Raw genomic sequence first — 25,270 nt, 5'->3', positions numbered from 1 at the left:
GGCAAGAGAGGGACAAAGTAAGTCTTGAGGGTCACCTAGAGAGGCCTAGGGCCTTCCTTTGTCACCACTCCCCGAGCATCTCTCAGAGGGCTGCTCTTGGAGTCAGTGTAGCCTCACATCAGAGGAGGCAGTCCGTAAGATAGCCTTTGCTGGAAGCACAGCAGCAGCGGTCCATTCAGACAACTTTATGGGTCAGTTCTGTCCTTGATCTGGCTGACAGCAAACTCAGATTGGCTGAAGGCTCTAAACTTGGGTCTCCAGCTGTTTTTGAGCTACAGTTCGCATCATCCACTGGTCCTGCTAGCTAGGGATGATGGGAGTTGTAGTCCAAAAACAACTGGAGACTCACGTTTGGGAAACCCTGCTCGATTTATTTGCGAGTTGGCTGCCAGTGATGAAGATGAAGAAGGTTGGAGGAGTTAGGAGGGGAAAGTAGTTCTGAAGAAACGCCTGTTTATTTCTCCTCATAACGTGTTCCGTTTTGTGAAGTTTACCTCAGTAAACTATTATAAGCTTCTTTTCTCTTGGAACTCTGTTTTATTCCAGTCACTCTGCTAATAGCTTTTGCCAGCCTGGCACCCTCCAGATGTTCTGGACTAAAACTCCCATCTGCTCCAGCCCGTCTGGGCGCTTTTCAATCATAGAATTGTAGAGTGGGAAGGGACCCCTAGGGTCATCTAGTCCAACCCCCTTGCAATGCAGGAATCTCAATTAAAGCATCTGAGACTCAACCTCTGCTTAAAAACCTCCAATGAAGAAGAGCCAAGCTCAGCCGCCCGCCACATTTTTACGTTACCCAAAATGCCCTATCTTGACCCACAGATCTATGATGTGGCACCAGCCCTGCTGTTAGCCTACCCAGTGTGACCCAAGCATCCGGACTCAACCTCTTGCAAGAGGCAAAGAGAACCGGATAACCTTGGGAAGCTTCGACACAAGGCATGGGCGGGGAGAGGGGGTGTTGAGAGAGAGAATACGTTGGTCCTGGTGGAGTGTCAGTTTCCTTTTGACATTCCTGTGCCCCTTTCCTTTCCAATTAGCATTCTCCGAGGCACTGCGTCCCACCCGCTTCCCTTCTAATACTCGTGCCGTGCCACTCCAGGAAAGATTCATATCGCACAATAATAATTACAATGCTCCTTTGAATGGGAGGGATGGGACTTGCTGCTCTGGCTCTAATGCCATCGCTCCCCCCACCCCGCCCCCGCCCCAGTGATTACTTTGATCTCGTTTGCCAGGAGACGAGACATTGGGAGCAGATCCTGCAACCCACTTGACGCGAGCCTTGGCACAAACCACCGGTGCAAAGCCAGAACTAAATCATGGAGGGTCCTTGCAGAATAGTCAGAGAGACTTTGCAGGGGTATTCCAAACACAGAAGGCAGCAATGTGCCGAATTCCTCAGAAAACCCTTTAAAGGCCTGAAGGACTTAGGCCCCAAATATCTGAAAGGCTGTCTCCTTCCCCACAGAGCCTTTCAGATCAGCAGAGGGGAGGCCCTCCTGGTAATTTCATCTTCCTTAACCTGTGGCAGCCCACAAGATGTGGGCTGGTGCCTTTTTTGTCATGTAATGAAGGCGCACAGCTTTCCTTTCCCCTTTGACACCTGAGATATATATATGTTTTAGGACCCACCATATTCTTTTGACTTAAATTTGTTTTAAAGGACTTTACAGTTGTGTTTGGGGGATTGCTGCAACTTGCCCTTGGACCTCATGGTGAATGGTGGTCCATAAATTGAATAATTAATTAGGAAGGGAATAATTTTTAAAAGCCTGTTCTTACATTCCAACGATCTGAGGCGTGTTGGCAAAACAACTTTCGTAAAATGGGTATTCTGCATGTTTTTGGTGGAGGTATTTAAAGCTGCATTTCGTTCTTTAGCAAGATCTTTTATCTGCTTAATAAAAGAAAAATATGTATGGGCAGTTTACATAAAACCGTATCAAATATTCATTTAAAAAAGGAATAAAAGCAGACTTTAAAAACAGTAGACATAATCATCAAATATAGATAAAACCAACAGATTCTTTTTTAAAAAATGAACGTGCATAATAAAATTAAACGTCGGGGAAGGCTTGCCTAAACAAAAAAAGTTTTTAACAGGCATCAAAAACAGTACAGCGAAAGTGCTTACTCAGTATCAAGGGGCGGGGAGTTCCAGTGAAGAGGTGCTTGCCACACTAAAAAGACTGATTTCTCGTGAGTGCAGAACAAACATTATGCAGCATTTACGTTTCAAAAATTAACCAGCAGAGATTACTTGCTTCTTTGCATTCTACCTCCAGCAAAAATGGAACCAAGTGAAACCTGCACGCTTGTGAATTCCAACAGCACGACAGAAAGGCACCAGATCTCACTCTGACCAGCATTGTGTTAAACCAAATGATGTGTGCTATGTGTTATGTCTAAATTGGGAGGGTTGAAAGGGAGATTTGGTCAGAAAGTTGCCAGGGGGGTGGGGTGGGGGGTTTAAATTTTAAAAAAATACGAAAAGCCTCTGCCTCAGCAAAAGTTTCCATTAAAATTTTAGACAAACGATCTCCGCCTCCTTCTCCCCCTCCTTCCCTTGCCCGTTCTCACTGCCTGTCCCCCCCCCCCGCCCCCCACTTCCCACATTCTGCCTGGGGGCGCCATGCTATTTCTATGCAAATAACAACCTCGTGGTTTAGATCTTATTATATCCACCGGAGCTGCAGTGACGCGACCCGAGACTTGTGCGAGAGAGGTAGGCAGAGGAGAGAGAGGGGGAGAGAGACAAGATAGAGTGGATGTTCAGCCAAGTGTGAAAAAATATTGTCAGGAGTGAGCAGCAAGAACACACACACACACACACACACACACACACACACACACACAAACTATTGCTGGGATAACGTGTTTATTTCAGAGCCTCTCCTTCTCTCTCTCTCTCTCTCCTCATGTGCACACCGTCATCTTTTAAAATTCATTGGGCATCAGGCGATCATGCGCCATCCATCTGCCATCACTGTTCCATTTGCATTTCATGCCTCCTGGCTTTTGATGTGCTGATACTTTGATGCAGTTGGGAGACGAGCATTATCATTATTTCAATTTTCAGCCGGGAGGGGCTGGGTGGGAGAGAGAGGGATGAGGGTCAACAGGCTTGATGTGGTGAACCCACAGAGACAACAGAGAGAGAGAGGGGGGGGGGAGATGCTCGTGAGACACAGACAGGCCTGGTTAGACTCCTCCATGAGCCCTAGGGATGCCCAATGGGAAAGACAAAGGGTGGGGTGGAGGTTACGAGTCACGCTGTCCAGGGATCCCAATACCACCCGGCAACCTTTATATGTGGGCTAGGGAAACCAGTCTCCCTCCAGGTGTTGCTGGACTACAACTCCCATCATCCTTAGCTGTGCTGATGGGAGATCCACACCATCCATTTAGAGAGCATTCAGTGTACATTTAAAAAGCACATTGCTTCCCACTCAAAACCCTGGGATGTGTAGTTTGTTAGGAAAGCTAAGGATTATAGCTCTGTGAAGGGGAACTACAGTTCGGGGTGGGGGGGTCATGCACGTTGAATGTGCTTTAAATGTATAGTGTGGATCCGCCGCCCCCCCCCCCCAAGTCCAACAAGACCTGTAGGTTCTCTACCTAGTTAATAGGAATGAATGAAGCAGCAAGGCATGGCTAAAAGGGACGGATTGTGTGCCATTTTCCTGTCCTATTTAGATCTTTTGTGCTGCTTCCAAGTCCACTGTTCTCTCTTTCTTCCAGCTCACATTAACTTCGTATCACCTGTCCTTCAATTTCCACCCCCAATCTTACTCTTCAACTTGGAAATTCAAATTTGGAGCACAGAAGATTATCACGTAAAACTGTGATCTTGCATTGCCAGTGTGGCACAGTGGTTAGAGTGTGGCACCAGGACCTGGGAGACCAGGGTTCAAATCCCTGCTCAGTCATGAAACTCACTGGAAGGGAGCCATGTCTGCCACCATCTTGTGCTGTTATTCTTGGAGAACAGGTGGAGTATAAATGTAAACTTAATCTCCTATATATTTCGGAAAGTGGTCCAGTCTACTTGTTCTCTATGTGTCCGGATGCCCCTCAAGATATCATCACCAAATTCAAAAGGAGGATTCCTGAGGTGTGGATGGCGGTCTTTGTCAAAGTTGGACACTGGTCACCATTCTGATTCAAGATGGTGGCTGAAACATGACTTCGGTGTAACTTCGCCCACTTTTTGGCATAGGTTCAGATGCCTCTCCAGATATCGCTGCCAAACTTGGCGCAAGGGTGCTCAAAGTGGGACAGCAGACTTCATCCCAATTTGGACATGGGCGCCATTTTGAATAGAAATGGCGGACCAAAACGTCACCTTGGTGTGACTTTGGATTCTAAAAAAACCTGGGCAACACCAGACACTCCCCACTAAACAAATGAATGTGTATTCAGAGGAGGCTTCTTGGCCTTGCCTGATTCTTTGTGAGGACTCTATTGAGTTGCGAGGCTCCAAAGATGGAGAGTCCAACGACATTCAGAGGGCCCTCACTGGTGCCAATGGGAAACTCCCTAGTTCAGCTGATCCCAGCTCCCTGCCCCATACCTGATGTGTGATGTAAGTGTTGGGCAAGAGGGCATAGTTTGGGGAAAATGACCTCTGGGGCCAAATTAGATCCACAGGCCAAAGGTTCCCCACCAATGAAATGCAGCAAGGGAGACTGAAAAAAAGAGGATTTGCTATAACACACACACACACACACACACACACACGAGAGAGAGAGAGAGAGAGAGAGAGAGAGAGAGAGAGAGAGAGAGAGATACAGATTAGGGAACTTCCACCCAACATTAAAAAATAATAATAAGACGAAGGTATGTGGAAAACCAGCAAGCCAAACTTTAAGATTGGAAAAATGAGAAATTGAGAGAAACTAACAGATTTTCCTGTCCCTCCCTGTTACTTGCTGAGGGAGGCCCTCTTTACTCTTCTGCCTCAGGCAGCAAAATGTTTTGAGACTGTGCCCTGGATAACCATAGCCATTTTTTTCACCACCCCCACTTCAACGCCCCGTGTCTTTGACACCATATCTGTGGCTGCATGCAATTACATTATGGGGCTATTTATTTTCTTTGCATTACAAAGGACGGCTTATAACAATTCAAAATTGCAATCATATGTAATGAAACGTACATTGATACATGGAGGAGAGAGAATATTGTGGTGAGGGAGGACCACCTCAGATTATGGTCATCCATGGGGGGCGGTTTGAACCATAATCCCTAGATTCCTAGCCTTCATTTTTTAAAAAAACAAACAAACCTTCCCAGCATTTGCAGAACCTATGAGGCAAAATGTACAGACATAATTCTTCTTGGTTGTTGCTTTTTTACTGAAAAACTATCCTGCAGCCCCTTTCAGAACAGCCATACCTCAGGTTACAGCCACTTCAGCTTGCGTTTTTGCGGGTAACTGACCACCGAAACCTGGAAGTACTAGAACGGGTTATTTCCGGGTTTCGGCGGTCGTGCATGCGCAGAAACGCTAACTCGTGCTTAGCGCATGTGCAAAAGTGCCAAATCACAACCTGCGCATGAGCAGACGTGGGTTGCAAATGTGCATCCTGCACAGATCACGTTCGCAACCCAAGCATCCACGATATTCCACTTGTCCCCTGAAAAATAGCCTATGGGTGCCCATGTCCTGACTCTCTTGCGACATTCCCTGGGTCTGCTGCCCAAGATCCTTTAACTGGTGCTGCTAAGGCTCACACCTGGGTCCTGACACATGCAACTGGCCTGATGCCAAGCAATGCTCTCCAATACCCCACCCCAATTACCTAAGCGGCAAGCATGCTTGCTTGTGTGTGCGTAAGACAGTGCTGATGTTCCAAAAGCCACAATTTTTCCAGTGCTCAGGTTAGCCGTTTGCAAAAGGGCTGAAGAACAGGCCTCCCAATGCACCTCGGACACCACGACAGCAATGGCAGCACCTGCCAGCCTGCATGCCACCACTAGGCTGCAAATCTCCGGGATTAGATTGCTGCCCAAAGGGGAGGGGGGGAAATAAAAAAGTGACATCTCTTCCTCGATCCCCCCTGCCACCACCGCTTTCTCTCCCTCCCTCCCTCCCTCTGTCCGTAACTCAAGGGCAAATTGTTTCTCTCTTCTGCACACAAGAAGCAACCTCTCAAGCATAAATCTCAAACAGCTGCTGCCTGGGTGGTGCGGGTGATTTAAGAGCCTCGGCCTTTGACTCCTGCTTCCAACCCTGTTTAAAATCTAAAGTGGGATGGGTTTGGGGTTGGGGCAATTTGGTCCCCAGAGGACAATTCATTCAGGTGCACACAGCAGGCAGGCCTCGAAAAAGCTGGCCCCTCTCCCCCCCCCCCCAATCTCCTCTGCTCTTTTGCTTCTTAGGGAAGGGGAGTTATGCTGGAGAAAGAGTAACTGCAGAGCCAGCAGGGAAAGGCACACAGGCCTAAATTAGTGGAAGCATGGCTTGGGGTTGCACAACGGCTACATTCACTTGCTAGCTTTGCTCCCATCACTCCTTTACTTTAGAGCCAGGCTGGGGGACTTCAGGCTTCAAGGGACAGAAGGGGGTGGGGGGGCAAAAACTAGCCTCCTGCACAAAGGTAAAACTGACATGTGTCACTCTGCCCACTCTTGTCTCTGGCTCCACCCACCACTAGCATGTGGCCCCTGGAAAGTTATCTGGAAGGGAATGTGGCCCCCAGGATGAAAAAATGTACCCCGCCCTTACTATAGGGTGGGAAACATTACTGAATTTTGTCTGAGTCGGGGCAGCATAGGAGCCAACTCTTAGGGGCCAAGGTTCCTTTGCCCCCCCCCAATAAAATATTTGAGGGGGTGCCTCCCCAGTTGATGGGCATTGCCGTTCAAGTGGTGTATGTCTTTTGATGGATGATGCAAGGCAGGGCTTACCTGGCCCCCCCAATATTTTATGCACCCCTGCAGGGCAGTATACAGGGTTTTGAGTCCACCTATTTTATCTTCCAGGGACGCGGGTGGCGCTGTGGGTAAAACCTCAGTGCCTAGGACTTGCCGATCGCATGGTCGGCAGTTCGAATCCCCGCGGCGGGGTGCGCTCCCGTCATTCGGTCCCAGCGCCTGCCAACCTAGCAGTTCGAAAGCACCCCCGGGTGCAAGCAGATAAATAGGGACCGCTTACCAGCGGGAAGGTAAACGGCGTTTCCGTGTGCTGCGCTGGCTTGCCAGATGCAGCTTGTCACGCTGGCCACGTGACCCGGAAGTATCTGCGGACAGCGCTGTCTCCCGGCCTATAGAGTGAGATGAGCGCACAACCCTAGAGTCTGGCAAGACTGGCCCGTATGGGCAGGGGTACCTTTACCTTTACCTATTTTATCTTCCCAACCTACTCAGCAAGACAAGAAAGACTGAGAGAAGAGTTACTTCATGGCTGAGCATGGATTTGAACCTACATGTTTCATATTCTACTCTGATGCTCTAACTTGGATTTTCCCAAGCTGTGTCCTCCAAGTTCCATCCTCCCTGGCCAGGTTGGCTGGGGCTGACGGGAGTTGTAGTCAAAAACATCTGGAGGGCGCTAGGTTGGGGAAGCCTGCCCTAACCGCAACGCCACCTTGCCAGTTATGGTAAAATGAAACCACAGCATTAACAAGCATCTACATAGTGCTTTTCCCAAATGCTAAAGTGCTTTATGCTAAACACAATGCTCAGCAATCCTTACAAATCTACCCTGTGAGATTAGCATTGTTCTCCCCATTTTGGAAGCAAGAAAATTGTCTGTCTAGCTGAAAGCTTCCTAGTGATTTCATGGCAGAGGTAAGGTTTTACTCCTGAATTCCTTGGCATGTAGCTCACTTTCATCATCATTTTTTGGGAGGAGTTTCAAACATGTTGATGAAAAGTAGGAGAGAGACGGATTTCGTGAGTCAATGTGCTAAAATGTATCCTGCTCTAAACTAGACTGGCTCGCCGAAAACTAGCCAGGATGTTGCTGCCGTGCAAAGGAGGTCAGGCGTGCAGCATTTACTCAGGTGATACTGCCACCTGTGGCAGCAAAGTAAACAGGTGTGAGGTTAATTCTTCAGGTGCCTGCTTCCATGGGAGGTCTGGAGAGTGGGGAAAAGAGAGAACTGGCCTTTTCACTGGTGGCTCCCCATTTGTGCCATGCTCTCCCCAGTGATGCTTGCCTGGAGCCATTACTATATATCTTCAGGTACCAGGCAAAAACCTTCCTTTTAAACCAAGCCTTTAGCTTTTAACTATCTATGACCTTTTACAGTAGGTGGGATGTTTTAATGCCCCGCTCCCCCAGTTTTAATGTATGTATGTTAAGGGGGTTTTGTAAGTTGCTTTTTCTGTAAGTCGCTTTGAGTTGCAACGGCAAAAAAGTCACCAATAAATTTAATAAATAATAAGAGTAATTCCTCCAGTGCATGCTAACTGGGAGGAGTGGGAAAGTCCCACACAGTTGCCTCTGACCCCTAAAGCCAAGGGGTCATCAACACAGTGCCCATGGGCACCAGCATCCCCCATGGTGCCCATAAAAGGTCTCAGTAAATACCCCCTCAAAAATCCACAATGCACAACAGCCTATTTGCTCTTCCAGATCAGTTCCTGTTTGCACTGGTTCAGACTCTCCCACAGCAGCCATCATGTAGCTGGAGCCCGTGGGACTTTGCCAAGCTTCCAGATGTGCCCACTAGCAACCCCCTGCCTTAAGCGTCAATCCCCAAAGTGTCTTAATTAGTATTCTTACAAAATACCCTGGATTTAAAGTGGGTTCAACAACATGCCCGCAACAGACAATCCTGGAAACGAAACTTTGCTTTTGTTTTGTCAAAACAGCGCTAAAACGTACTGACTCTTTAAAACATTTTTTTGGTGCTGCTTTATGATAATCATTCTGCATATATAAGACAAAAAAACCCTGCTTGATTCAACCAATGGGAGGCCTCATCCCATTCAGGGAATGCCCTTCATGGTCAATAGCTAAACAACCCCATTGCTCCCAAGTGGCCTTCAGTGGGCCAAGCCAGACAAGGATCTCCGCTGCAAAGTGGTGGCCTTCGCTACCCGACAAACTCAGCCAGGCCCTCGAGGCCAAATAAAACAAAGGAGCTAGCCAATAAGAGTCCAAAGTACACCAAGCTATGACAAATGACCCCACTGGCGAAACAAAAATTCATATTTGCAAACGAAAGCAAAAGAGAGACTTACTTTGTTGAGAGCTCCAGCTCCGGTTAGGATGAGATGTGAATTTTCCACTTGGATTGTTCTCTGCCCCAACCGGACAAGGTAAGCCCCGATTCCAATTGCCCGACACGTCACCTGAAGACAGAAATGTGTACCTGTTTCAGTTCCACAGGGCTAGACTGTGTCTCTCCACGAGCACTGTTCTTTGTCTGGGTCCTGCCAGTAGCACCCTCTGTAGCTGAGCAATCCTGCTGCACCAGGTGCGATCGGATCATTCAGTTACTCCCAGTGCAGACCAAAAGCAGACCTGTCGATTCACAGAGGAAGGAGGCTGCCCACTGGGTCTCCGCGTGAGCTACTCCTTCCTCCAAGAGTGGACAATCCTGCTGCATCTCTGCATCGGGAAAACTGGGACCGAAAATGACATCCTCCATCTATACCTCTGCTGTTAAAGCCATGCGTTTCTGAGAGGACTTTTTGGGAAGGGAGTGGAGGACTCCAAATCAGTAGAGCAACTCTGTGGATTTGAAACCCTGTAATCAAGGATGAGCAGAGGACCGGTGGGTGGAGGTGGGTCAACTACAGCTTCTCACAAGGTGCTAGGATAGCCCGTCCACTCCACCCCAGTGCAAAACACACATACAGTTTTGCACCTCAGCCACTTTCTCCCAAAACTGAGTTACAGGCTCTGTTTAACCCAGTTACCACCAGCCACTGCACGTGGCCCCGTGTAATTCTCCCATTATCTACTTCCGTAGCTCATTCCCCTAGCAGAGGGCCAGGCCTGCAGGTAAATGTTAAAGAGCAGTTGAGGTGTGTTTTAAAGGATGGGCATTGCCCAGTCTCTGTTGCTTTTTCCACTGGGGTGCCTTAGCTTGGGTGGGAGTGAGCCATAAGAATGTAAGAAGGGATCTGCCGGATCAATCAAGCCAGTAGCCCTGCTAGTCCATTGTCCTGTTCTCACCAAGCAGACGCCTCCTCTGGAAAGCCTGCAAGCAGGACCCACAGGCAACAGTGCTCGCCCCATCTGTGATCCCAGCAACTCGTACTCAAGAGGAAGGAATTACTCAGAGGTACTTAGAGAGTGGAGGAGCGAATTCAACAGCTTACTTTGCACCCTGTGAAGAAGCACTCTTTGTTTTTTGTCTGTCCTGAATCTTCCAGCATTCAAGCTTCTAGTTCTAGTAACTATAAGAAATGGAGCCATTTGAGCAGTGCCATCGTTAAATGACCCTAGAAAACTTAACGACTGGCCCAGAAGCAGCCCAGCCTATCCACAATCTCTCTACATCACCGCAGGCCTTTTTTTGCCATCCCCAAAACACACCGACAAACACACACAACTGTGGATTACCAGGCTGATAGTGATAATCTCTTCATACGCCAGTGATGATTCTCCAGCGATCATGCCAGATCCCCGCAAGTTCTCAGTTCCAAGTCCTTCTTCCTTCCCAATGATATCTGTAATTTTATACCTGATAGGGCAAACCCCAAAGAGAGGGAGGGAAAGAAAGAAAGAAGGAAAGAAGGAAGGAAGGAAGGAAGGAAGGAAGGAAGGAAGGAAGGAAGGAAGGAAGGAGGGAGGGAGGGAGGGAGGGAAGAAAGAAAGAAAGAAAGAAAGAAAGAAAGAAAGAAAGAAAGAAAGAAAGAAAGATCACACCTTTATAAAATGTCAGGGCTCTTGGAGAAAAACACTTCCCAGAAGAATCTCCAGTATCTCGAAACCCCAGAAGCTGCTGCCAGTCAGTGTAGACAATACTGGGCTAGATTTACCAACACACTGACTCGGTGTAGGGCAGCTTCCTACGTTCATTAAACTGGGGAAATCCTCTTTTTCTCACAGTGTAAACATAACAGCAACCATCCTCCCAAGCTTGTCAATGCTATACACCTGGCATGCAAAAATGTGGTATGATAAAATGAAGATGTAACACAAAACAGATTAAAATAAAGCCCAGTGTCCATGCTTTAGGAAATAACGAGCGCACACAGTTACCTAGATTCTCCTTCGTCCTCCACATGCTCACAATGCACTGAGTTCAAAGCACTGACTCTCTTATAATCCTGGGGAGTTAGGTAGAGATACTTGAATCCCTGTTTGGGGAAGCGGGGATGGTTGGGTGGGCAGAAGAGAGAAAAGGAGAGCAAATGAAAACCCCATCAGAGAAGTTCCTTCATTCTCACACCAAACCCACATTAGTCCAAAGCAACGAAAGAGCACAACCTTTTGCAAAGTAAATATGTAAATATAAAAGTAGCAGGATACATATTTGTACGTGTTAGGTGATAGTGTCCTTTATCAAAGTTGTCCCTTCATACCCAAAACCCTGCTCCCCCTTTTTCCTAACACTGCCCCAACTTCCATTTTATCCTCACCACAAGCCTGTAGGCAGGGGGGCAGTTAGGGAATATTGTTAACAATGATCTTATGGGGTGCAGGGGCTCCTCTTGAGAAGGCAGCATGTGCTGCTTCAAAATGTGGTTAGCCAGCCCTACTGCAGTTTGTAGTCCCCTTCTGCTCTTTCTGCTGAGTGAGGCCCTTGGCTTGAATCACAGAACTGGGAAGGGACCCCAAGGGACCCCAAGGGTCATCTAGTCAAACCCCATGCAGCGCAGGAGGAATATGCAGGTGACCCATACGGGGGGACCAAACCCACCACCTTGGTGTTTTTCAGCACCATGCTCTAGCCACCTGAACTAACTGCCAAACTTCTGCCCTGAAGTCCTACTTTGTTGGTACCGTTGCCTTCTATGGAAGGTTAGGCTACCATTGCCTTTGACCCAAGGTCACCCAGTGACCAGGTTTGGGGTTTAAACCTTGTTCTGAATCCGAATCTGCTTCTCTAACCACTACACCACGCTGGCTTCCTCGGTGAATCAGACACAACTTTCAAAAGCTGCACTCTTTAATTCAATCCTCTTTTCCTCCCACGTAATGGGAGCCTCTACCAACATGATAGAGGCGCTACACACACAGTTCTGGCATGACCAGAGCCCTTACTTTGTACGGGTCGGCAGGGTCTTCCCAGGCGACGTGGAACATGTGGCGGATCTCCTCGGCCAATCCGATCCTGGCGCCGCTGTTGGCTGCCACGTAGATCCGGGGGATGCCCAGCTGCCGAGCCAGTTCCGATGCCCGAAGGAAGAGCAGGTCTTCTTGGGGCCCAAAGGACCCGATCCGGTAGGTGATGTCATTGCTAATGACAATGATGTCCCTCCCATCTGGATACTCGGGGCTTTTGAGAGTCATTCGCCAGGCCACCATGCCAATCTGCAATCGAGAGAGGCTATTAGTATTTTTTTTTAATCTTCATCACCATCATGACTTATCATGAACATAGGAAGCTGCCTCATCCGAAGTCCACCCAGCTCAGCACCGTCAACACTTGACCGGCAGCAACTCTTGAGGCTTTCAGGCAGGTAGTCTCTTCCAACCTTACCTGGAGATGCTGGTGGTTGAACCTGGAGCTTCCTGCCTGCTCTACTGCTGAACTGTGACTCTTCGTGAGCCATCAGAATATTTCTACCCTGCCTTGCAACACTCCCATTTATTCTAAGAAGAGCCCTGTGCAAAGCCAGGCTTCTGGGACAAAGTCACCCAGACAAATTCAAGTTCAATCTTTATAACAGTCAAATACCGGACAAGAAAAATAACAATAACAACACATATAACTACATCAGCAACCAAGGGGCAGAAGCAATACACAAAACCCAAAATTCCATACATATGTTAGTTATTTACATTGAAAGTAACACCCTAGCAGCTGAAGTCTGTGATACCCAGGCAGTGTCTTTCTTGGCCACGTGGGTATTTGAACCTGGGATTTTCCAGTCCTGGACTGAACCATGACCTTACACCCCTTCTTCCCCCAGGAAAGACCAGCCTGCTTAAGAGGCAATCTTCTTCTCCTGATGGGGCTTATTCCCAGGAAAGTGGGCAGAGCGTTGCAACCTAAAGTTCTAATCCAAAGCACACTTAAGTCAAGAGTCAGTCCAGTGGAACTGGGTAGGAACAAAGGAAGCTTCCTCATGCTGTATCACACCATTGGGTCCACCTAGTTCAGTATGGTCTACATGGATTGGAAGGGGGTTCAGAATGAAGACAGCCCAACCTGTCCATGCCAGGGATTGAACCTGCCTGCAGAGAAGATGCTCTTCCACAGAGCTACAGTTCTTCCACAAGTGGACGTTTTTAGGATTGCTCTTCTGGGGGGTGGGGGTAGGTGGTTCCCAGTGAGGTCACAGTTTGAAAGAACACTGCTTCTAGAGGAAGTCACCACATCACACCCATAATATGCTTAGATTAGGTGTGGGTTGCATTTTTCAGGCTAAAGGCTACATTCCATCACAGGCAACCTCCTGGGGGCCGCATGCCAGCGCTGGGTGGAGCCAGATGGAAAAGTGGGCAGAGCAATAGACATGGCTCTTGTGTGTGTGCACAGCAGACTACCCTGCACCAATGAAAAAGGCAGAAGCTTTTACGTGCACAGGTTTCTCTACCCAGGCAGGCATGATCACAGCCTGCTGGCACTTTCCAGCCAGGAAACGGCACTTGAGCGGGACGTGGAACAGAGCCTGTGGGTAGCAGGCATGGACACGGAAAGGCGTATGGCCTGGGAGGAGTCCCAAAGGACAGGAAAGAGAAACCTGGAGGACCGCATTCGGCTCCTGGGCCTGCCTTAGTTGTTATACAGATGAATGGAAGAAGATGAGGAGGAGCAGCAGCAGGAGAGTTAGGGCTGGCCTCTCTAGAGGAGCCCCCAGTCCAGTCTGTAGCAAGCTTCCATTCCAGCTGCAAATATAAGGCACGGTTGCACACGGCTGTTTATTGAGGATTCTGCGCCCCCACAGCGTCCGTGCGGGGCGGCAACCTCATCAAAATGCTGTCCCGTGTCATTTAATCCAGATGTGATGTTATGGTCAGGTGGGGGGGGCAGGAACGGAATCCAGTAAATAAATAAATAAAATGCAGAAATGGTAAATATGGATTAAACAGGGATGGGGCAATGGGGCAGGAACACAGGGCGGCATTCTGACGAGGGCAATGTTGTGTGAATGTTGCAAAAAGCTTGCGCACACCGGCAGCGCCGAGTCCACAATGGAAGTGCCACGTGGAAGCGCCCTTGGGGAGGGGAAAAGGATGCCTGCGTTTCGTCGGATCGGCTCTTGGTCTCTGCCTCCGCGTTGCCTCCACGACGAAAAGGGGGAAGCGGGAGGGAGGGGAGGCAGAGGGGGAGCATTTCTTTCTCACTCGAAGATGCAAAGAGTCTAATTTAACTGTTTTTTTGTGTTGGCGAAATGATGTGTGCCACAGGATTTCCATAAGAAGTGGAACCATTATTCTCCTGTAGAAACCCATTTGGCCTGAAAGGTATCACTGGACGGGATGGGGAAAATCAAACCCAATGAATTATTCACGACCTCCGATCAGAAGCAATCATTATTTCTCATGTTCCAAACTGTGATTAGGGTTCTGTGCTGGGATGTCATTTGCCTCCCTAGGTAACAACAGCAGCACGGAATTGCATGTGCAAGGGAGAGGCAGAGAGAGATACATAATACGCAGCCTGTATTATGGAGTGGTGTGTGTGTGTGTGTGTGTGTGTGTGTGTGTGTGATTTTTCGCACATGTACCCTCTCTCTTGCACACAGATGTATGGGTGAGTGGGTTTGGGGTGGGCACACAAACACATACACATCACAGATTAAAGGTGACTTAGCAGGCACTTAAAATAATATAATGAAGGCTGCAACCTTATGTACAATTGAAACACATGGAAGTCACGCCTAACACCTTTGCATCGTACAAAAAGGAGAGACACCCCAATGAGGCATCCCAAATGAATACAATTTAAAATACATATATATTATGCTTCCACCTCACTTTTCCTTCAGGATGCTCCTAAGAAGAGATAGAACAGACGGAAGGTAAAGAATGTTCATAATTCCTGCCCCCATCAATGTCCAACAAAAAGCACCCAGGAAGTCCACAACCAAGACATGAAGGACAATAGTCTGCTCCCGCTGCGACAACGGGCATTACTACACGCTTGACCTAGAAGTTCCACCAAGCTACTGTGGCTAACAGACATTGACTGACATATCCTCTATGAATTGGTCTATTTGTGGTTTTGTTAGGCCATAGGCTCACAGAGGCTGAAATGGGACTCCCATGAAGACTAGATTGAAACCTACCATGAGGTGTGTGCATCTAACTAACCAGGCAATGTTTGGGACTCCAATCAGCCCCAGGCTGTCCCTGTATCTAGAGGTATCATGCAGCCAGGATGATGGCAGTTGTAGTCCACCAGGAGGACACCAGGTTGGGAGAGGGCTGCTTCAAGACCTTGTTCTGCCAAAGGCCACGTTACTTGCTTGTGGTCCCACCAGATGGATGACCAGCTCCCTCCATGGAAAGTGGAACCTCAAAATTGGGAGCAGCCATTCTTGATCTGACCAAAAGGCCCATCCAGTCCGGCGTCTTGTTTCCACAATGGCCCCCCAGCTGCCCCCCCAGGGAATCCATGAGCAGAACGTGAAGGCTACAGCCTTCTCAACAACTGGTTCTCAGAGAGGTATCATAGCCATCACGGTTGGCAGCCATGGACAGAGCGCTCAGACAAGAACCCAATGCTGTAATGCAGACATCTAACACACAACACTGCAACTCAGACATCAAAACATGGTTAAAGGATTTAAGTATAGTATTTAGACAAGCCACAGTCTGCAATTCCTGCAGATCAGAAACAGAAACCATTTTGCTGTAGACATGGATGGTACGGTTTCTGCTAACCATGGGTGGGGTGTCTGAACAGACAAACCTTCACTACAGCTGCTTCTCCATTAATAACCTCCGTTAATTTGTATACTCTGCTTGAAAAGCCGTCTAAGCTCATTGCTGTCACCAGACTTTAAGGCTGTGGGGTTCCATAGCTCCTTCTGACAGTGAACTCGTGCGTCTGTGACAATAGGATGTTGAGAAACGAAGAGAGGGATATCAGGGGAAGGTGGAGGAGGAAGTTCTAAAGTTTGCAAGAATGCTATATTAATAAAGACCCTGATGTTGGGAAAGATGGAGGCCACAAGGAGAAGGGGACGACAGAGGACAAGATGGTTGGACAGTGTTCTTGAAGCTACCAGCATGAGTTTGACCAAATTGTGGGAGGCAGTGGAAGACAGGAGTGCCTGGAGTGCTCTGGTCCATGGGGTCACGAAGAGGCAGACACGACTAAACAACTAAACAACAACAACAACCCCACAAAAAATACCCCCCTCCAAAGAACCCAACAAGGGCTGAGCATGCTCAGTGTCCTCCAACACACAGCTATGGGATGCTGAGCGTAAGTTGGACAAGAAATTGGAGGCAGGCAGACATAATGGCCTTCTTGAGTCTCTTGGAGTTTATGAATTTTCCAGGAGTGGATGGATGGACATTTGGCACCCTGAATGATTGTGGTTGCAGGTGCACATTGGGACATACTGCAGTTTTTGTTGTGGTGGTGGTTGCAGGTCCAACTTGCAAATGAAATCATGGTTTCAGAGCATCACATGCCCATTGTCCCTATGTGCCCAGCTCAGCTGCCCAGCTTGCTGTGCTCTGACACGCCTTGCCTTGTGTTCTCAAGACCATTCATTCCCTGAGGCCCATTCGAGGAGGCACCCAAACATCAAGCACCTGTCACCATCGTGCACAACTCTTCCTATACAAGCCTTCACCTATTTCTGTCTAGGAAAGACACTTTAATGGCAAGGTGTGCTGGGGAAGAAGATGGTTCAGAAAATGTCTAATTAGAGGATTTCTCTCTTCCCGTCCGCCCCCCCCCCCCCAATGTCTCAACCCAAGGCTGCCTTAATGGAAGAATTCTGACACCTAGTGGCAAGTGGGTGAAATATCAGCAGGCTCAAAGGTGTGTGTGTTTTAAGGGGCGGCTGCAGCAAAGGCTTGCTGTCATTTGCATCGCTCAGGAGGACAAGGAAAATCCTTCAGGAGCGGGGAATCCACTCATCAAGAAACACATCCTCTCCCTACATTACCAGGAGCTGCTTGTTCTGTATCAAGATTGTCCCACGCAGGGGCAACCCAGCAAATCACACCTGCACTCCCCATAAAAGATTGCCTGGGAAAAGGTTAATACGAGAGTTATCGACCAATTCAAGATTGTTTGTTGTTGTTGCTGATTAATCATCTGGCTTTGAAATCAATTCATCACATTTAAACTAGCCAGGTACGGCATTCAAGAGGACTTGCTGCAGATATATCCTATATGTACTATTAAGTACGAACTCGCTCTCGTCACAAACTCACCAATTATTTATTTATCCCAAAATTGCACCAGATAGGCAAGAATAGGAGCATTTGGGAACTCCTCCCAAACAGCCCAACGAGGACTGAGAATACTCGGTGGCATAGACTGTTGAGTGGGAGAGGAGTGAAAAAGTCCCTGCACCACCAAAAGAGTGGCAGGTGGACAGCAAAGAGAGGGGCTCCTCAGTTGTGACCCTTAAAGTGTGAGGAACATTCTCCCAAGGGAGGCCTGCCTGTCTCTCTTGCTTCTTATATTTGAAGCAGCAAAAACATTTTTGTTTACAAGGGCCATTTTTGTTTCACTGTTTGCTTTTGTAAGCTAAGAACGAGCCATGATGAGCCCCAAAGTTACAAAATTTGGGGGAACTCTGGCTTGTTTACACTATGATTTCATGAGAACAAGCACGGATCTGAAACTATGGTTTCAGTTCATGGGTTGTTCACTCTAGTAAAGGTAAAGGGACCCCTGACCATTAGGTCCAGTCGTGGCCGACTCTGGGGTTGCGGCGCTCATCTCGCTTTATTGGCCGAGGGAGTCGGCGTACAGCTTCCGGGTCATGTGGCCAGCATGACTAAGCCACTTCTGGCGAACCAGAGCAGCGCATGGAAACGCCGTTTACCTTCCCGCCGGAGCGGTACCTATTTATCTACTTGCACTTTGACGTGCTTTTGAACTGCTAGGTTGTCAGGAGCTGGGACCGAGCAACGGGAGCTCACCCCATCGCGGGGATTTGAACCGCCGACCTTCTGATCGGCAAGTCCTAGGCTCTGTGGTTTAACTAGCCACTCGCGTCCCTAGCCACTCTAGCCACAGCTTAAACAAACCAACAACTTGCCAAATTTGGACATCGTAGATAACTCTGGTGAATTTAAAACCAGCATTGGAATCTTTCTGGCCTACTTCCCACAGGTGGAAAAGAGAAGGCAGAAGTACATACCTTCACAGCTTGCTTCAGTTTCTTCTTGTAGTGCAGGGATAAGGCCCTGCAGATGTTCCTGGACTACAACTCCCAACACCCCTAAGTCCTGCTTGGCTGAGGCTGATTATCATCTCTTAATTCATGGGTCACCTTTTACTTGTGTATCAAATCGGTTGACAACGTATCATAAAAACAACACGGGAAATATCATCCAGTAAATTTCAAAGCAACTCAAAGTAAACACCCACGGCAGAGATCCATTCCTTCAAGTGGGAATGCCTTCAATTGTTTCTGGAAAGTGAAGATAGTGGATGCCTATTGTATCCACAGGACAGAAGAAGTCGTAGTAAAAGCTCTGCTTTGAGCCACTGTGGAGCAGGTTTCTGATATTTGGGGGATGTGCAGGAGAAACTCAAGTGCAGAGCGCAGGGATGTATGGCTGGGGCAAGGTGATCTCTCATGTAAACTGGTCCTGAGTGATAGAGGGCTAAAGCATGGGTAGGCAAACTAAGGCCCGGGGGCCGGATCTGGCCAAATCGCCTTATCAATCCGGCCCACGGTCCAGGAATTGGTGTGTTTTTACATGAGTAGAATGTGTGCTTTTATTTAAAATGCATCTCTGGGTTATTTGTGGGGCATAGGAATTTGTTCATCATTTTTTTCAAAATATAGTCCGGCCCCCGCAAGGTCTGAGGGACAGTGGACCGGCCCCCTGCTGAAAAAGTTTGCTGACCCCTGGGCTACAGCGATAGAGGTTGGTGCCAAAACCTTGATCTTGTCCTGTTTGGGTAATGGGAGATGGTGTCGGGGGAGCCACAGATTCCCCACGCCTGCTGTGAATAAATAAATAGCTATCGGAGGAGAAAGCTGTCCAGGGGTGGCGACAAAACCGCTTCAAAAGTAGTTTGAGATGGTCACGTCCAAGCACAGCCCCTTCACCTGTCAGGTTTCATTTGTCCTTCAGATTACTGACGGCCCAAATGTCTCCCCTCCTCTCCCCCAAACGGATTAGCCACTCACGCTTGGAGAATTCAAGCTATTGTCGTGCAACACACACCCCACCCACCCCTCTGCCCCGCAAGGCTTTTGGTTAACACAATTGGATGCGAAGGACTCAAAAAAGAAAAGAAAAACTCATTCCCAGCGGTAGCTAATCCCACCAGGAAACAGCTTCACTGACAACCATTTGCAAAGTTCCCTAAGTGACAGTCGCAGAACAGAAAGGTCGCACTCTGGGAATAAGAAGAAAACTTCCTGCAGCTCTCCCCTTAGTGCTCTGAAAATAAACTGCAGAGATATATTCTCAGACAGGATAGAACTTGAATCCAAACCAGGTTTGAATTAACACTCACTATTGCTTGGGAGACACATATATTCTCTTGATTCAAGAAACCCACAACACTCAGTTTCTCTCACATTGCTGGTTTTTCTTGAGTTTTTAAAGTTGGGATTTCTATGCTCTCTGTAAGGCCGTGGCAGTCGTTTCCCAGGCTTGTTTGGACCCTGAGCTGTTCTAAGAACACACTTAGAACATAATATGTGGTTCTGGTTGTTTTACCCCCAAAAAGGGTACTGTAAATCTGGAAAGGCTTTCCAAAAAGAGCAGCCAAAATGATCAAGGGGTTGGAGCAACTCCCCTAATGAGGAAAGGCCAGAACTTTGCGGGCTTCCTCATTTTGAGAAAAGGCTTTCATATTACTAGAACTCTGGGCCATTCAACAAAGATGAATGCTGGAAGATTCAGGAAAGAGCGCATAAACTACGGAATTTGCTTCTTCTACAAGAGGTAGGGGTGGCCCACAACTTGGTTTATTTTTATTTATTTCATACTATTTTTACATCTCTTGACTATCAAACGAAACAAAACCTCAAAGCCGTTTACAAAAAGATAAAACAGTAAAATCGAGAAAATTCCACAGCCCTAGTTTAAAGCATACAAAAAGTTAAAATACTAAAAAAAAAATCACCTCAACTTTCTAAGCATCTGGGTAGGCTGGTCTGAACAGGAATGTTTCTAGCGAGCACCGAAAAGAGAACAGCGAAGCCGCCTGCTTGGTCTCAATAGGCAGGGAGCTCGAAAGTGTGTAGGCACTGCCACAGCAAACAATAGAGTTCTTATAAATGTGGAACGGGTATTATGTGGCATCTGTGGTAGCGCCAATTCCGCTGATCGAAGCAGATCAAGTGGGCATGTGTGAAGTAAGTTGATCTCATAGGTAAACTGGTCCCAAGGGCTTTATATGCGAATAGCAACACCTTGAACCTGGCCCGGTAGCAAATTGGCAAGATATGTCTGATCGCAGGGGTTCTATGCTGTCAGCAATTGTGCTGCAGCATTCTGCACTAACCACAGCTTCTGAATAAAGCACAATGCAAGCCCCGCATGAAGCACATTGCACTAATCCAGTCTTGAAGCAACCAACACACAAACGACCGTGGGAAGGCTTTCCTGGTCCAGCCATAGCTTTCAAACCAGCCGCAGTTGGTAAAAGGCACTTCTAACCACGGAGGCTACCCGAGAGCTGGCTCCAGAAGCACCCCAAAAGTTTAAAAGATGAGTACAGTGGTGCCTCGCAAGACGAAAAGAATCCGTTCCGCGATTCTCTTCGTCTTGCGGTTTTTTTATCTTGCGAAGCAAGCCCATTAGCGGCTTAGCGGATTAGCGCTATTAGCGGCTTAGCGGGCTTAGCGGATCAGCTGATAAGCGGCTTAGCGGATCAGCTGATAAGCGGCTTAGCGATCAGCTGTTAAGCGGCTTAGCGGATCAGCTGATAAGCGGCTTAGCGGCTTGGGGAAAGGGGGGGGAGGGAAAAAACCCTGCAGGAACTCGCAAGACATTTTCGTCTTGCGAAGCAAGCCCATAGGAAATTTGTTTTGCGAAGCACCTCCAAAACGGAAACCCTTTCGTCTAGCGGGTTTTCCGTCTTGCGAGGCATTCGTCTTGCGGGGCACCACTGTAGACAAATTCATGGAGGGTTAGGCTAAACACTGGCTATTGGTCATGATGTGACCAATGTCCTACCTCCACTGTCGGAGACAGCGTGAAGGCTGGGGAAGTGGGGAAGAGTGCTGTTGGTCTCAGGTTCTGCTTATGGGCCTCCTATTGGCATCTGGTTGGTCACTGAGGTAACAGGATGCTAAACTAGACAGGCCACTGGCCTGATCCAGCAGGCTCCTCTTAGGCTCTCAGTCCCAATTCATCTGGTCGCTTTGAGAACCAAGTGCTGGACCAGCTTCACCCTCGGCTTCACCTGCTACCTGGTCCTTTTACCTGCAGATGCTTGTGACTGAACCTGCTGGGACCTCCTGAATGCTAAGCATCGCTTCTGCCCACTAAGCTACGGACTCTTCTTCAGCTCTTATTTCAACATCTCAAAACCTACAACGAGGTTTTCATTATACGGCAATTAAATTGAAGATCTGACCAATGAAATCATGGACCTGTCCGTCAACACACACACAAAACACTAAGCCAGAGATTCTTTAACCAAGTGACACCTGATCGAAGCTTTGGTAATTGGTATATTGAAGTTCCAATAATACTTAAATCAATGGAATTGATTAATTGATCAGGTTGATAGGCTGAAGAGCAGGTGATTAATCAACCAAAAAGGAGTTACAATCAGGAGGCAACCTTGATTTTTAGTCCTCTGTTCCTGTCCTGCCCTATGGTGTTCCCTGGCAAAATAATTATAAGCAAAATCTTTTAATTTGGGGCCCCTCCAGACATTATCATGCATTCGTGGTGAATTCTATTAATGATGGTATTGGGGAAGTTATATGTGATCCCAATGCAAAAGTTTTGAGGCGGACATGTTGCTTCATTTTCAACTGCTGCATTTCTCATAACTTCCAGCTGAAATTCTGCATTTTTTCAAGCTGCAAACGTTCCAGGTTGTTTGAGGTTGTTTGTCCTGCTTTTGCTGCGCTACAGTGCAGGTGTTCCTCTGGGTAGCAATAATGCATTAACATCGAGGAAGCGTTGCAGAACAACTAATAAAGCCAATGATGTGTGGATGGGCCAGCATACATCTGCCGCTCATGTGCTATTATTGCATCATATTATTCTCACGTTGCAGAATTCAACATTAAAAAACACCAATTCAAAAGGGCCCCTGAATGCCATTATTTGGCAACAGCAGCTAATTCTGGGTCTTTGATCAAAGGATAAGTAAACACCTTTGATCTCTGCTGAGTGTCAACAATAAACAAAGTTAAAGAAACAAAAAGGGCAGGGGGAAACATACCACCACCAACTGCAAGACCTTCCTGAAATGTCTGCACATATGAAATATGGCTGAGGTCTGCCCCCATAATGTAAATACAGTAGTACCTCGGGTTACATACACTTCAGGTTACATACGCTTCAGGTTAAAGACTCCGCTAACCCAGAAATAGTGCTTCAGGTTAAGAACTTTGCTTCAGGATAAGAACAGAAATCGTGCTCCAGCAGCATGGCAGCAGCAGGAGGCCCCATTAGCTAAAGTGGTGCTTCAGGTTAAGAACAGTTTCAGGTTGAGAATGGACCTCTGGAACGAATTAAGTACTTAACCCGAGGTACCACTGTAGGATGGTGATTTTTTGGGGGGGGGTGAGGATTTCATTCTGCAGCAGTAACAGTGGAACATTTCAGTGGTTTCCCAATTTCAAATTTGAAAAAGGATCCTTAAGGGTCAACAAAACATTATGCTAAATCTGTGACTGCTGCCAGGAATGGCAGACCTGAGTCTAGCTGGTTCTTCTCCTTACTTAAAGCTCTGCCCCTGTAAGACTCCATCTGCACTATGCCTTTGAAGCAGTATCAAACCACTTGGAGTAATCACAGCTTCCCTGAAGAATCCTAGGATCAGTAGTAGTTTGTTAAAGGGTGATGAGAGTTTGTCAGGAGAGACCTCATTCTCATCGCAGAGGACTGAACCTGAGACCTTCTGCACACAAAGGAGATGCTCCAATGCTGATCTCTGGCCCTTTCCCTAAAAATAAAGCAAGCTTCCAGTCCTTGTGGCTGTGAATAAAGGACCCTGCTTGGAAATATGTGGGAGAGCTCAGTCGGGAGACCGGGAGACTCTCAATTCCAGGGTCGTGGGTTCGAGCACCACTTTGGGCAAAAGATTCCTGCATTGCAGGGGGTTGGGTGACCCTCGAGGACCCTTCCAGGTGTACAATTCTATGGTTCTAAGATGCTGGGGGTGGCGCTGTGGGTAAAAGCCTCAGCGCCTAGGGCTTGCCGATCGAAAGGTCGGCGGTTCGAATCCCCGCGGCGGCGTGCGCTCCCGCTGCTCGGTCCCAGCGCCTGCCAACCTAGCAGTTCGAAAGCACCCCCAGGTGCAAGTAGATAAATAGGTACTGCTTTATAGCGGGAAGGTAAACGGCGTTTCCGTGTGCAGCTCTGGCTCGCCAGAGCAGCGATGTCACGCTGGCCACGTGACCCGGAAGTGTCTCCGGACAGTGCTGGCCCCCGGCCTCTTGAGTGAGATGGGCGCACAACCCTAGAGTCTGTCAAGACTGGCCCGTATGGGCAGGGGTACCTTTACCTTTACCTTAAGATGCTGGGGACTGAACCTGGGATGCTATACCTGCTGAGCCTTCTCCCCTAATGCCCCTTTCCGCAAACTTTTGTGGGTACTTCAGAAAAGGAGAAAGGAGCTTCCGTCCAAGGCACACAGAAAGTCTTTCATGGGTTAAAGAGAGAGAGAGAGATGTGTGTGCTTGTAACAGAGACAGAGCGCACGAGCTTGAACGGTTGGGCTTTGGGTACAGGGTCCCATATAATAAGACTATTTGTATTCATACTGGCAGAGTAAACAGTACATGTTCATGCCCAGGCAGCCTCTGCGCTAGTAATTTCAGCCAGAGCACAGCTCGGTCCCTTGGGAATCTGGACTACTCTCCCCTGGCCTCCAACCACTCCAAATGCCAAATGAGAGAAGAAAAGGAAGGAGCGGGGGGGGGGGGGAGAGAGAGACCGGCCGGTGTGGGGAGGGGGAGAGCAGAAACATGCCGAGACCTTCCTACTGCACTGTGGCACCGTCCCCGCTTGCAAGGAGGAAAATATATAAAACCTTTTTAAAGGGTGCAGTCGCGGAGGCATTGGGAGGATGTCTCTTAAAACCCTTCCTTCCAATTTAGCAGCGGCAAGGCATGTTTTCCGGCATCTTAAACCTTCCTGAACACCAATCAGGTGGGAAGAGTTGAAAAAATTCTGCAGAACAATAACAAAAAAAGCACCCCAACACTGCCCAACAGACCCATTATCCTGGGACAGATATTTATATGAAGTTGCCCTATACTGAGTCAGACCAGCAGTCCCATCTTAGCTGGTGTCCGGGATTTTGGATGCTCTGCCTGAGATGCCAATGGGGACTGAACCCTCTGCACGCGAGGAGGACGCTCTGCCACTGCCTCGCAGCCCTTCCCCAAAATGTTAGTCCACGTCTAACAAGAGACAGGAGACACAGGACTATGCCTTAAGAGTGAACGAGACCACGGGTATCTAGCCCAATGTGTCCACACTGACTGGCAGCAGATCTCCAGGGCTGCCCTTCCAAACCCTGCCTAGAGATGCCATTGGCGACTGAAGCTGGGATGTTCCATGTGCAAAGCAGGGGGATCTCCACCACTCGGCTACAACCCTTCCCCTAAACCCGGGCGTTCCAAGTGTTCGGTTCTATGATAAATTCTTACTGTTCTGTCGTCCCCGTTTTCTGTAGATTGTGTTTATATACAATGCTTAGAAATGCAAACAATTCTACAGATTGATGGAATGGGGTGGGGTGGGAGGGCTATTTCCACATGTGGTGGTAATGTCTGATTGTGCATGGTTTTTGGTGGAAAGTGTATTCCAGGAAATTTCCACCATAGTTCAGCAAAT

The 25,270-nt window shown here is 48.1% G+C and overlaps 1 protein-coding gene across 6 annotated transcripts in view; it reads right to left on the bottom strand.

Moving 5' to 3' along the window:
- ACACA (acetyl-CoA carboxylase alpha) overlaps window positions 1-25,270 on the bottom strand; it is a 193,989-nt gene that overhangs the window by 58,738 nt on the left and 109,981 nt on the right. For all 6 annotated transcript variants that reach the window (XM_077919430.1, XM_077919432.1, XM_077919431.1 and 3 more), the window contains 4 exons: window positions 12,176-12,445; window positions 11,171-11,268; window positions 10,529-10,649; window positions 9,199-9,309 (listed from right to left, as the gene is read on the bottom strand). In XM_077919430.1, coding sequence (XP_077775556.1) covers window positions 9,199-9,309; window positions 10,529-10,649; window positions 11,171-11,268; window positions 12,176-12,445 — 600 coding nt within the window. The remainder of the gene's footprint in view (window positions 1-9,198; window positions 9,310-10,528; window positions 10,650-11,170; window positions 11,269-12,175; window positions 12,446-25,270) is intronic.

This window comes from Podarcis muralis, chromosome 15, assembly GCF_964188315.1.
Source record: "Podarcis muralis chromosome 15, rPodMur119.hap1.1, whole genome shotgun sequence".
Taxonomy (NCBI): domain Eukaryota; kingdom Metazoa; phylum Chordata; class Lepidosauria; order Squamata; family Lacertidae; genus Podarcis; species Podarcis muralis.
This window is presented reverse-complemented; position numbering and strand designations above follow the sequence as displayed.